The following is a 14,190-nucleotide window of genomic DNA, read 5'->3' as shown; positions in this document are numbered from 1 at the left end:
TCAAAAACTGTACGGGCCATTCTTCTTTGCCAAGAGTACTGTCACTGGATATTCGTACTTGGACATGTTGCAGCAATGGCTGATGCCTCAAATGCAATCGGACTCTCCATTCATCTTTCAGAAAGGTGGGGATCCACCCCATTTTCATCGTGAAGTTCGTGGGTACCTGAACAAGGAGCTGCCGCATCAGCCGTGCTACAGAAGGGGACAGCTGTTTCACGAAATGGCCTCCCCGATCACCAGATCTCATTCCATGTGACTTTTTTCTGTGGGGACACATTAAAGATGTGGTGTGTGTACCGCCTCTACCACGTGATGTAGCAGAGCTCCGGGAGAGATTATGGGAAGCGACTGCCACAGTCAATGATGCCGCGCTGGGACGCGTACGGCAAGAATGCGATTACCTTATTGACATCTGCCGGGTCACTCATAGTTCGCATATCAAATGTCCATAAAAAAAATTTCAGAGTTTGTCTTCAAAATGCAATATGTATGACATCTGTACAATGTTTAGTTCTTGTGCAATAAATAATTGAAAGTGCTCCCGGACTTTATGCACACCCTGTATTATTAAAAGGAACGGCTACTCACCACAGAGCAGAGATGATGTACTTGCAGATAGGCACAACAAAAAGACTGGCAAACAGCTTTCGGCCAAAAAGGCCTTCATCTGTATTACACACACACACACACACACACACACACATTGTCTAATTAGACCTTTTTGGTCAAGAGCTTACTTGTTTGACAGTCTTTTTGTTGTGCAATGTGTGTGCTATACAGTGAGTAGCAATCTTCCCTTTCTGTAGTACTGTTGAGCCATGTGCGGCTTGTGTTCGTGCCATCTCTCATTTAACATCTTGTTTTTTTTGTTTTTTTTTACTATACTGCCACCGCATTATGTTAATTTTCAATTACTGGAGTCACTGAATTGCTACCTTGTCTGCCCGTGAGCAGCAGCAGCAGTGCTTATCAATATAGGCCCTGCTGTATTATCTTTGCTGGACTGCTATTACTTCACGGCCATTGTGTGTCTTGAGTTAGTTCGGACCTGGCACTGTTTGAGACGGCACGCGGCACAAGTTCAGTCCGGGCGTGGCAGCAGTGAGGTCCGGACCGCCACGACTCGCCCGACGGTTGCCGACACACAACGCGAGTGGGGACGACTTTGGTCGGTCGTCTTGTCGGACGACGTGTATTTGGCTGGCAATCGCTTACGGGTTGGCTGTGTGTGCTGAGTCATGATTTGTCCCTATTATTGTACAGTCACTGTCATTAGCATTGTCTAGTTCTTTGGGCAAGTGTTCGTGAAACTGTGTGTAGTTTGTGTGATTCTGACTGACAAGTTATTCTGAATGTTATCGGCGTACTGGCTCCGAGTCAGTCAGTTGCCACGGAGCAGCGAGGAATTGTCGGCGGGGCGTAGTTTGGCCGGGCCTGCTGGCCGTCTCTACGTGGTGTCGGAGCGTGTGGCGCTGTTCCCATTGCTACGAGCTCCGTGGCTCACCGACCCTGGAGACGAAAGTTGAGTTTTGATTTAACCTACCAGCAAGTCAAGACTGTTCACATTGTGTCAATTGGAGTTCATTGTTGGCTGTTGGGATATTCCTGCGAGCAACAATTTGTTTTTCAAGTTGGAAAATTCTAGCCACCCTTCATTGGAGTTTCACTGTATTTGGTTATTTGAATTGAAGTGCACCAGTTGAATCTTCTGCCTTGTGGCCATTAACGTTCCGGTTACCTGCCCTGGCCGTTGACGTAAATTTCAGGCAGTGTAGCTTCCTCGTCGTGTTGTTGCTGTCCAGCACCGTACGTAGTTTGACAGCTCCACGTACGATTGGTTGCGGGTGCCAATATCTTCTACGTTGTTCTGTTGAACTCCCTGTTGTGGTGCCCTGGTCGGGTGAAGTGGAAGTTATCTTGTTGGCGGGTCCGTGATTGTCGGTCGGTTGGATTCTCATCGGATCGTCAATGGTTTGCCCGACTGCATGTCTCACCCAAGCGAGCATTATTTGAATTCCAGGCCGAACATCTGAGCACCATTGGGTGTACTGTATTTTTTAATTTGTTCTTGTTGTTTGTACTTCCATGGCTTCTAGCCATTTTTTAAAATTAGCGTTGTTTTGCTCTTAAGGCCTTCAGCCTAGTTTAAAGAACTGTTTCACATTAAGACCTTGGCTTTTTAAAGGTTTTAATGTTGTTGAGTTTTAGGTGTTGGCCTTCAGCCGATTTTGAATTTGAGTTGTTGTGCTCTAAAGGCCTTCAGCCTAGTTCAAAGAACTGGCCTTTGGCATTTAAAAAAATTTTAATGTTGTTGAATTTTAAGTCTTGGGCCTTCAGCCGATTTTGAGTTTGAGTTGTTTCTAATGCCTTCAGCCTAAATTAAAGAACTGTTTTAAGATAAGGCTTGCCTTTAAATTTTTGATTATGCTTGCGTTTTAAGTTATTGGCCTTCAGCCGTTTTTAAATTAAAGTGGCTTTCAGTCGGTAATTAAGTCCCAAAGATTAAAGCTGTGTGTGTGTAAAAAAAAATTGGGACCTTGTAATGTTTGACCAAATAATAAAGTTGTATGTTCAAAGTGTAACTGACAGCACCTTATTTTGGCACCTTTCCACAACCTACTGTGTGTCCTGTCCTGTGGGATTAGCAGGGCATTTCATCTAGATGTTGCACTGTTTGATTGTGCCCATGGGTGTCATACCACCCTCCACACAATTTTAACATTCGTTTACGATGGAGAGGAACTGAGAGTGGCTGAATCTTCACTTTCCAATGCCTACCACTCCACCTCTTTATCCCGCTTTTATGAGTCATTAACTGTTGCTCAGTATTAATGATTCAATGGTGTCAAAGATACTTCTGTATTTCTGGCACTGGAAATTGGATCCACTGTAGTGAACACAGGCTGTCTTCTCAGAGTGCAGCAGAATCCTTATCTTAAGTGTCACCACATACTGAGAATTTCAAAAAGATTGCACACAATAAGAGCATGAAATGTGTTGTTACTTTCTGTAGTTACCATGTTCCTCACTTAAATGGTTTTACTAGATTAAGTGTGTTACTTGCAAGTTTCTTTTTATTATTATCTGAGATGTATTTTGGGGGTTTTGACAATGTATGTCGGATACAAAAAATAACACCCCTGCCCGAGTTATCAAACATTGGATAGCCTGCGTAATTTGCACATCAATTTAAGAAGAGAGAGGTTTTTCACCAGTTTCAAAGTTTACGGTGTCACATATTCCAAACACTGTGTCGTACAACAATACAATTTTGCAGGTAAATGCACTGGTATACATGGATGTTGTCTGCTAACTCTGTTGTGAATAGAGTTAGTAGTAAAGCAGTGATAAATTGTCATGCCTGAAGCTGAAGTTTTACTGCAAGAACGGTGAAAATGTAGTAAACGATTATTCTGTGGGTGCTGTCAGTGAGAAATAGTTTCATAAAGGTTTGATATTGTGTGTAATGTTTGTTAGAAGTCGCTAAGTGAACTCATTTTCAAATACTGGATGAATATAGCCTGGGTAGTTTGTGCATTTTGATTTCAGGGGAGCCAAAACATATACATAGTTTCTAACTTTAATACTTGTTGTATTATGTTAAACCTTCAACTTACATTCCTACCTTGTAAGGAGTAGATTGTGACAGCATTTTAAATTTGGTCAATAATTATATAAAATACACAAGAAGCAATGTTTGTTACCCCTGGAAGACCTTAGATTGGCAACCTGCAACTGGAACTGAGTGACCATTTTCGACACTCAGTAATACAGACTACCGAACACAGGTATCCTGACACACACACACACACACACACACACACACACACACACACACACAGAGATTTTGGGGGGGGGGGAAGAGTGGTGGTGGTGAGGGAGGGGGAGGGGTGGGCAGTGAGTCATTACGTCTCTCTGGAGCTTGATAATATTACCACACTGGTATAAGATTCACAGACTTCCCCAGTGTGGAAACCATAAGTCGCAACTGATATGTGTCATTAGCTTTGCACTATGTGACTGTATTTCAATTAAAATTAGTCTGTGAATGATATTTTGGTGGGCCAGCTGTCAGTCAATAGCAGTTCTTTCTTGAGTCAAGTGCCACACACTCACTGGGTTTCCCGTCACATTTTCTACTTCCCCACCACACCACCGATCGCCCGACATGAGCGCAGTTAACAAAGAACTTGGCAAAATGAGTCCACTTATCACTATAACACTTCACTCCCCTCCGGCTTGAATGCAGGCATTGACAGCACCACCAATCGCCCGACATGAGTGCAGTTAACAAAGAACTTGGCAAAATAAGTCCACTTATCACTATAACGTTTCACTCCTCTCCAGCTCGAACGTACGCATTGATTTGGTTCAGCAGGATGTCATACTGCCGTGGAAGCCTCTCTTGAAGCAACCTGTTATAAATGGTCCTTCCTATCCACGACATTGCCACTGGGATGGACATCCGAACTGGTCTCACACAGGTTCAGCTGGGGACTGATCTGGGAAGCTCATTGTCCACAGATGTACCTCAACATCACGCAGTCAGTTCACAGAGACACACGCCAGCTGTGAACGATCACCGTCCTCTCGAAAAATGACATTCCAATAATGTCGCACGAGAGATGACACGTGACAACTCGACACGTCTGTGAGGTACCGTTGAGCCGTCTGAGTTTTCACAATCACTACCAGCCGATCTGAAGTCGTACCTGACAGGTCCTGCCACTGCAATGCAGAGAGTAACAATGCTGTGCCTCTCTGGAACATTAGAAGACTGGATCCTCTCCCCAGATCACTGACACGGTCATCAGGGGACAGTTCGGAGCTGCAATTTGTTGCTGAACGTACTGCAACACGATTCATCAGCAGTTCACTCTTTCCACGCACTACTACAAACACAAGCATTTGTGTTGTGGGGCTAATGGCGATTCCCCAGTACAGCTGCTGCTAGTGGGGCCAATGGTGCAGCATGACACAATGTTGCACGCAGTCCACTATTTGTTCTCAGACCACAGACACAGATGTGTAGGGGCAACAATGTGCTCTGTGCACAATATGGCAATCCTCCATTGTGGTCATCAGATTGTGACGTTCACCTGCTTTATTTCTTCGTCAATTGTTCTCGGTATCGACGTACTGCGTTGCTACACTAGCTGAAAAATGGAGGGGTGGGGTTTGGGAGGGGGGGGGGGTGGACGTCGTTCAACACTGACTACTTTAAATGATGTAGCTGACAGGTGCACATTTGCATTTCATGGTTCTTTACTTTCACTGTTCACAACCCCCCAAATAATACACAGTTATATGGCCAGTGCACTATTGTTTAACTTTTGATAAGCTTCATTAATAGTTTGCAGGCAAACATCAACATACTGCTACAATAGTTTGCTGTCTAACATCCACAAGCAGTTAAAACCTAACCATACAGTTCACAGTTATTGTAGAATGATACGGTACATATTGAACAGACACTGTCATTGTTTTAACACAAGGCCTAATTGTGTTCCACTTATTTCACAGTTAATTTGATGCATTGTTGTTGTTCTAACCAATACAGGTTCCTCATCTGAAACTCAGCTGTGGTCTGACTGTCTCGGGACCAAAAATCGGGCCCTTATATATCAGCACAATAATAGGCACTGAAACTACACACTGTTTGATGTTTCATTTACAGAAATTACAATTAAAACATAACTCATTAAATTAACTGAAAACATCAAAAAATTCCATCTTTTTACCAGTTTCTTCTATTACAAGAGTTAAGGCGAATTCTTTGTTTAAATGATGAAATTAACAGATATCGTTAGGCAAACAATATCTTTGACAAAACTGTTAATTACTTTGGAATTAATTAAGGGCTGGCTTTGCTAACATGTTTTCTAATAGAGCCAAATAGATCCTTTAAGAATATTAATAGTTGTTCCTCTAAATGTTTATAGTTGGTACAGAATTTATATTTGTTTATAAGTCAACAATAGAATTTGAGTTACGAAACAATTACTGATTTGACCCCATAACAAAAGATATTAACTAGGAAGAATCAAAATAAATTAGAAAATCAATTACATACATAAAACTAAGCACAAAATTAGATCTGGTGGTATATTCTTTAAGACTAAGGGCCAACCTTTCTCTTTTATGAAAATGCAGATTATACTCATGTATGTTAATGGTAATTAGTAAGACATGGAAAAATGAATTCCAAGGAGGCAGATGGCAAAACAAGAGTGGAAGTAAAAATACCCCAGCTTGCTTCGTCACAAGACGTGTCTGACCGGAATCTTTGTGAGGAGTGTGCCTGCCCCACATTCCCGTGCGGTCCAACACGGGGCCAGTGTCACATCCACATGCCCCACATATCTGGATATTCCAGAATTCAACCGACCCACAAAATGGAGACCCACATCGAGTCCCTTTCAAACTGCGAGATGCTGATAACGCTGTCTCACACGAGTATGCAGCACCTCCGTGTTCTTCACGGTGATCACTCGTCATCTGTCACTGTTCGTGCCCTACCGGGCCTGGTAACAACATTAAACATGAGCAACACTCGTGCATCCTGGTGGCTGTTCTACCTGTCACAGAGAATTGCAACTCTAATCATTAACATACCCACTGATGGTCTGAACATGTACAAAGATACAGTGACATCTGACTGTTGCCTGGGTGCTTTAGTTGTTTTCTCAGGCAGTGTAACTTCTGAATATATTTTTTTTTTTATTTTAATTACTGGTTGTGGAAATGTAAATTAAAATTTGATACAGACATACCAAATGCTTAACTTAAAAAAAATTACATAAATAATTCTGATCAATCTCTAGAAATAAAAAAGATTGTTTTGTAAATAAAACTGCTTTTTCCTGCTACTAGTAGCAGGAAAATGCAGTTTTAGTTACAAAACAAGTATTTAGATGGTTGCTGCAGAGGATGGCCACACAAACAAACTTGTTAAAAAAGTTTGTATTTCCAGTATGATATTTTGTATTTCTGCACAAAATTTTAATTTATTGTAAACACACATGATTAATGACTAATATTTCCATTTGTTAATTAACAAAGAACTTAAATAAAAGCAAAAAGGGGTCTCTACTAGCGAGATACCAATTCACACGTTTATAATTACTAGGCTTTTAGCCTACTATGTTATTTAGTTCCAAACATGTTCTACTAAACAGTGCTCAAAAATATTCTAACCCACAAAGGTAACTTTTATTGAGTTCTCTTGGGAATTGCACTGTACTGATTTGTGGGGAGAGTTGGGTGGTGGTGGTGGTGGTGGTGGTGGAGGGAGGGGGGGGGGGGGAGGGAGCTATCCATAAGGGCCCTATAAAATCCTTTAGCATTTCCTTGGCATCCGTCCATCGTCCAATGGCAACCTTTTCCTGTAAGCTATGGCACCATCAATGAGAAATCTTATAGTCTCGCTGGTCCTATCTGATAAAACATTTATGCAAATAAGGTAAGGAAACTTATGCAAGATTATAACTAATTAGGAGTAAAGGAGAAAATCGCAAAATATTAGAGGCATTGAGTTGTTGACAGGCACATGGAAACGAATAAAATCTTTGCTTTTGGACGGGACGGAAACAAACATACACACACACACACACACACACACACACACACACAAAAATAATGTACATACAAGTGTGTGTGTGTGTGTGTGTGTGTTTTTCCCATCCACCCAAAACTAAAGATTTCATTTTTTTGCTGGTCTGTTGAGAGTGTGCTGGAAATTAATACCTTCGAATTTTTTATTCTGTTCTCAACAGACATTCAAATGTGTGTGAATGCCTAAGGGACCAAACTGCTGAGGTCATCGATCCCTACTCTTACACACTACTTAAACTAACTTATGCTAAGTACAGCAACAACAACAACAAACACACACACACACACACACACACACAAGGGAGGACTTAAACCTGCAGCTAGAGGGGCCGTGCAATCCATGACATGGCGCCTCAAACTGTGCGGCCACTCCGTACGGCATTCTGGTCTCAATATCAATAGAGCTATTGCATGTCATGCGTATTACTCATCAGCTTTCCTGCTCCGCTGATGGAAGTTACAACCCTCTGCCGTTAGAGGGATCCGAATTGTAGCGTGGAACATGGCGCTGTGTAACGTAACTATTACCGTGTACTGTGGGACCCTCAGAAAACTCAAAATACAAATTCAAGGAGTTCGTCTATACACTGAGCATCCTCTTCTTCAGCACGATGCAGCCAGACCACAAACGAGTACTGTGACATCTGCAACAATCTGACACCTGGGGTTCATTGTCGTCGATCTTCCTCCATACAGGCCCGACTTGACCACATCTGATTTCCATCTGATAGTGATGAAGAGGTGCAAGCAGAGATGAGGTTGTGGCTCCATCAATTAAGTCAAACATCCTACAGTGATGATATCAACAGACCAGTATCTTGCTGGGACAAATTTGTTTCTCAGCATGGTGACTATGTTGAGAAATAAATACGTAGATATGAGGAACAAAGATGTACAGCATTAATTAAGTTTGAGTTTTCATACAGAAAATTCAGAGGCATTACTTTTTGACACACCTTTACATTATTCAGTGAGCTGTCTCCTTTACTCTTAATTTTTTTAGAAGTAGTTTGTTGTATACACAAGTCTGTTCAGAAAATAACCAAACTTCATTATTTTTAAATTTATTATTAATTTTATGTTGGGCACACTTACCCTGTTCCCAGACCTTTCCCACCACTATTTCCATTTTGCAGTCAGTCCTGGATAACTTAATTCAAGGGCGCCTTTAAGGTCTGTGACAAATTTGTTTTGATGTCATCAATAATCTGAACATGGCATCCTTTCAGCACAGATTTTAATTTCAGGAATGAGAAGAATTCGCAAGGAGCCATGTCTTGTGAGTAACGAGGCGGTGGGAGGACAGTGACTTGATTTTTAGCACCAAACTGACAGACTTGAGCATGCAGACATATTGTGCATTGTCGGGGTGCAAAAGTCACGAGTTGTGTCATCACAATTTTGGCCTCTTTTAGCAGATTTTTAACATTATCATTGCAAAATGGTAAATCGATGACCTGTGTGTATCAGATTATTGTTTTCCTAAATACGTGACTCGTAAGTTGAAGTGGATGACCTTCTCGGCCGAAGCTGACTTTCAACTGATTGTTGACCACATCTGCATCATTTCCATAAACTTGTTTCAAAAGTTGAAACATTTCTATAAAGTTTTACCCAGTTTCACAAAAAAATTTTGTAGCATCATTGCTCCAGAAAATTGTTGCTGTTGTCGTGGTCTTCAGTCCTGAGACTGGTTTGATGCAGCTCTCCATGCTACTCTATCCCGTGCAAGCTTCTCCATCTCCCAGTACCTACTGCAGCCTACATCCTTCTGAATCTGCTTAGTGTATTAATCTCTTTGTCTCCCTCTATGATTTTTACCCTCCATGCTGCCCTCCAGTACTAAATTGGTGATCCCTCGATGCCTCAGAAGGTGTCCTACCAACCGATCCATTCTTCTAGTCAGGTTGTGCCACAAACTCCTCTTCTTCCCAATCCTATTCAACACCTCCTCATTAGTTATGTGATCTACCCATCTAATCTTCAGCATTCTTCTGTAGCACCACATTTCGAAAGCTTCTATTCTCTTCTTGTCCAAACTACTTATTGTCCATGTTTCACTTCCATACATGGCTACACTCCATACAAATACTCTCAGAAACGACTTCCTGACACTTTAATAATCTATACTTAATATTAACAAATTTCTCTTCTTCAGAAACACTTTCCTTGCCATTGCCAGTCTACATTTTATATCCTCCCTACTTCGACCATCATCAGTTATTTTGCTCCCCAAATAGTAAAACTCCTTTACTACTTTAAGTGTCTCATTTCCAAATCCAATTCCCTCAGCACCACCCGATTTAATTCGACTACATTCCATTATCCTCGTTTTGCTTTTGTTCATGTTCATCTTATATCCTCCTTTCAAGACACTGTCTATTCCGTTCAACTGCTCTTCCAGGTCCTTTGCTGTCTCTGACAGAATTACAATGTCATCGGCAAACCTCAAAGTTTTTATTTCTTCTCCGTGGATTTTAATTCCTACTCCGAATTTTTCTTTTGTCTCCTTCACTGCTTGCTCAATATACAGATTGAATAACATTGGGAATAGGCTACAGCCCTGTCTCACTCCCTTCCCAACCACTGCTTCCCTTTCATGTCCCTCGACTCTTATAACTGCCATCTGGTTTCTGTACAAATTGTAAATAGCCTTTCGCTCCCTGTATTTTACCCCTTCCGTCTTCAGAATTTGAAAGAGAGTATTCCAGTCAACATTGTCAAAAGCTTTCTCTAAGTCTACAAATGCTAGAAACATAGGTTTGCCTTTGATTAATCTATTTTCTAAGATAAGTCGTAGGGTCAGTATTGCTTCACGTGTTCCAAGATTTCTACGGAATCCAAACCGATCTTCCCTGAGGTCGGCTTCTACTAGTTTTTCCATTCGTCTGTAAAGAATTCGCATTAGTATTTTGCAGCTGTGGCTTATTAAACTGATAGTTCGGTAATTTTCACATCTGTCAACACCTGCTTTCTTTGGGATTGGAATTATTTTATTCTTCTTGAAGTCTGTGGTTATTTCGCCTGTCTGATACATCTTGCTCACCAGATGGTAGAGTTTTGTCAGGACTGGCTCTCCCAAGGCTGTCAGTAGTTCTAATGAAATGTTGTCTACTCCCGGGGCCTTGTTTCGACTCAGGTCTTTCAGTGCTCTGTCAAACTCTTCACGCAGAATCATATCTCCCATTTCATCTCCATCTACATCCTCTTCCATTTCCATAATTTTGTCCTCAAGTACATCGCCCTTGTATAGACCCTCTATATACTCCTTGCAGAAAATTATACATATCAAAAATCACCACCAACACTTAAACACATTGTACTCAAATAACAATATCACAAAAAGTGAGCAACATACCAACACTTGAAAACCACACGATTACAAAGGAGGTAATGCGTAAGGTAGTGCTGCCAACTCCATATCACTAAATATTTCCGTTTATATGTAATTCAAAATGTTCAGTTATTTTCTGAACAGATGTCATACTGAGATAGTTGATATGCCATAGTGAGTGCAGAAAAGCTGTTTCTCTGGTAGTGGGTTCCAGGATGGCAGCCCCACCTGAGCGTCGCACACAATGACGAGCGAAGTACTGCGGCTTCCCGAAGCGCCGTTGGCGCAGCTCACGTTCGGCATGTAGCTGTCCCCTCCGTGGTACTGCAGCAGCGTCCAGTGCTCTGTCAACAGTATATCTCAGTATGCACATGTAACTTGAAACAAAGCAGTTTATAGAGTCTTAACACTTGCTCTGCTACCACTCCTACAGAAAAGAAGTGCTATTATTTTTCTTTTTCACAAGTCACTTTTAAACAACAACTACCTCTTAAATACCAAAATTTCTTCCCAGGTTATTTTTTCCAAAAAGTAAGTAGTGTTCAGCTGTAAAAAATATCAGCAATTTGTTTTTATTTGCATTTTGTTACAGAAAAATCTACACACGTTAAACTTCTTTTGACATCTTCAACAAGATAATTAAGGCACAAGTCATATCTCAGCACTAATTGTAATGTGTTGACAGATGTGAAAATTACCGAACTATCAGTTTAATAAGTCACAGCTGCAAAATACTAACGCGAATTCTTTACAGACGAATGGAAAAACTAGTAGAAGCCGACCTCGGGGAAGATCAGTTTGGATTCCGTAGAAATATTGGAACACGTGAGGCAATACTGACCCTACGACTTATCTTAGAAGTTAGATTAAGGAAGGGCAAACCTACGTTACTAGCATTTGTAGATTTAGAGAAAGCTTTTGACAATGTTGACTGGAATACTCTCTTTCAAATTCTTAAGGTGGCAGGGGTAAAATACAGGGAGCGAAAGGCTATTTACAATTTGTACAGAAACCAGATGGCAGTTATAAGAGTCGAGGGGCATGAAAGGGAAGCAGTGGTTGGGAAGGGAGTGAGACAGGGTTGTAGCCTGTCCCCGATGTTATTCAATCTCTATATTGAGCAAGCAGTGAAGGAAACAAAAGAAAAATTCGGAGTAGGTATTAAAATCCATGGAGAAGAAATAAAAACTTTGAGGTTTGCCGATGACATTGTAATTCTGTCAGAGACAGCAAAGGACTTGGAAGAGCAGTTGAACAGAAAGGATAGTGTCCTGAAAGGAGGATATAAGATGAACACCAACAAAAGCAAAACGAGGATCATGAAATGTCAAATTAAGTCAGGTGATGCTGAGGGAATTAGATTAGGAAATGAGACTCTTAAAGTAGTAAAGGAGTTTTGCTATTTGGGGAGCAAAATAACTGATGATGGTCGAAGTAGAGAGGATATAAAATGTAGACTGGCAATGGCAAGGAAAGTGTTTCTGAAGAAGAGAAATTTGTTAACACCGAGTACAGATTTAAGTGTCAGGAAGTCGTTTCTGAAAGTATTTGTATGGAGTGTAGCCATGTATGGAAGTGAAATGTGGACGATAAATAGTTTGGACAAGAAGAGAATAGAAGCTTTCGAAATGTGGTGCTACAGAAGAATGCTGAAGATTAGATGGGTAGATCACATAACTAATGAGGAAGTATCGAATAGAATTGGGGAGAAGAGAAATTTTTGGCACAACTTGACTAGAAGAAGGGATCAGTTGGTAGGACATGTTCTGAGGCATCAACGGATCACAAATTTAGCATTGGAGGGCAGCGTGGAGGGTAAAAAGCGTAGAGAGAGACCAAGAGATGAATACACTAAGCAGATTCAGAAGGATGTAGGTTGCAGTAGGTACTGGGAGATGAAGAAGCTTGCACAGGATAGAGTAGCATGGAGAGCTGCATCAAACCAGTCTCAGGACTGAAGACCACAACAACAACAACAACAATTGTAATGGACCCACTTTGTAGAGTTTGGCCACTTGCGACGTGAAACAGTTTTTAGAAAATCACCAAACAGTTGTATGTTTCCAGATGTAGGTGTTTTATGTAGACAACCAGTTTCAGCGTCCCATTAATGCCATCTTCAGGCTCCTTTGCACTCCATATATAGAGAATCCGATAAATTGATGCATGCATAGTTGGAACCATCAATACCTGGAATAACAACTTCTGAAAACATATGGCTGTTTTGTGATTTTTCTTTGGTAAATTCAAGGTGTACAACTTTGCTTCCGCCGTTTTTTCCCCCAATTCTGAGGCTTTAATGAAAGGAATTGGTTACACATGTATCATTCAAAGTATTTTCCATAACTGGCGCTACTTTCTCCCACCTTTCGGGCAGTGTACGAAGCGATTGTTCGTCTTTTGAAGCGATCCACGAATCGATCCAATTTGTGACTTCTTTAGGAGATCGTAAGTGTTGGTCATCCAGGCCATGCAGCATTGATCTAAACAGGTGAATAGTCAGTGGGAGCAATGTCTGGAGAATAGGGCGGGTGGGGTAGGACTTCCCATTTTAACGTTTCCGAGTACGATTTGACCTCTTTCGCAATGTGGGGTCGAGCGCTGTCATGCTGCAAAATCACTTTACTGTGCCTCTCGCTGTATTGCAGCCGTTTGTCTTTAAATGCTCTGCTAAAACGCATTAATTGCATTCGATAACGAGCACCTGTGGTTGTTTCACTTGGTTTTAACACTTCATAGTACACGACGCCGAACTGGTCCCACTAAATGCAGAGCACGATGTTGGAGCCGTGAATATTCGGTCTGGCTACCGACGTGGAAGCATGGCCGGGATGTCCCCACAATTTTTGGCATTTAGGGTTATCGTAATTGAACCCATTTTTCGTTCCCGGTCACAATGCAATGTAGAAATCCTTTCCATTTTTGCCTCTGAAGCAACTGTTCACAAACACCCAAACGCCATTCAACGTCTCTCGGTTTCGGCACACACGGGACCCAATCTCCTTCTTTCTGAATCGTGCCCATAGCCTTGAGATGTTTTGAAATGGCTTGCTGTGTCACTCCTACTAATCGTGCCAATTCTTCTCGAGTTTGACACGAGTCTTCACTTGGCAATGTCTCCAATTCTGCAGCTTCAAAAACATTCTTTCTTCCACCATTATGCCGGTCTACGACATTAAAATCACCGTTCTTGAAGCGTTGAAACCACTCACGACACATTCTTTCACTAATAGTGTCCT

The 14,190-nt window shown here is 41.5% G+C and overlaps 1 protein-coding gene across 1 annotated transcript in view; it reads right to left on the bottom strand.

The window, feature by feature from the left end:
* The window catches only part of LOC126212959 (cation-dependent mannose-6-phosphate receptor-like), a 91,657-nt gene that overhangs the window by 32,988 nt on the left and 44,479 nt on the right, over positions 1-14,190 (bottom strand). The window contains exon 4 of the mRNA XM_049940487.1: positions 11,180-11,295. Within this exon, the coding sequence (XP_049796444.1) occupies positions 11,180-11,295 (116 nt within the window). The remainder of the gene's footprint in view (positions 1-11,179; positions 11,296-14,190) is intronic.

The sequence above is a fragment of the Schistocerca nitens genome, chromosome 11, assembly GCF_023898315.1.
Source record: "Schistocerca nitens isolate TAMUIC-IGC-003100 chromosome 11, iqSchNite1.1, whole genome shotgun sequence".
NCBI lineage: Eukaryota > Metazoa > Arthropoda > Insecta > Orthoptera > Acrididae > Schistocerca > Schistocerca nitens.
Note: the sequence above shows the minus strand (reverse complement) of the source record. Positions and strands in the feature narration are given on the sequence as shown.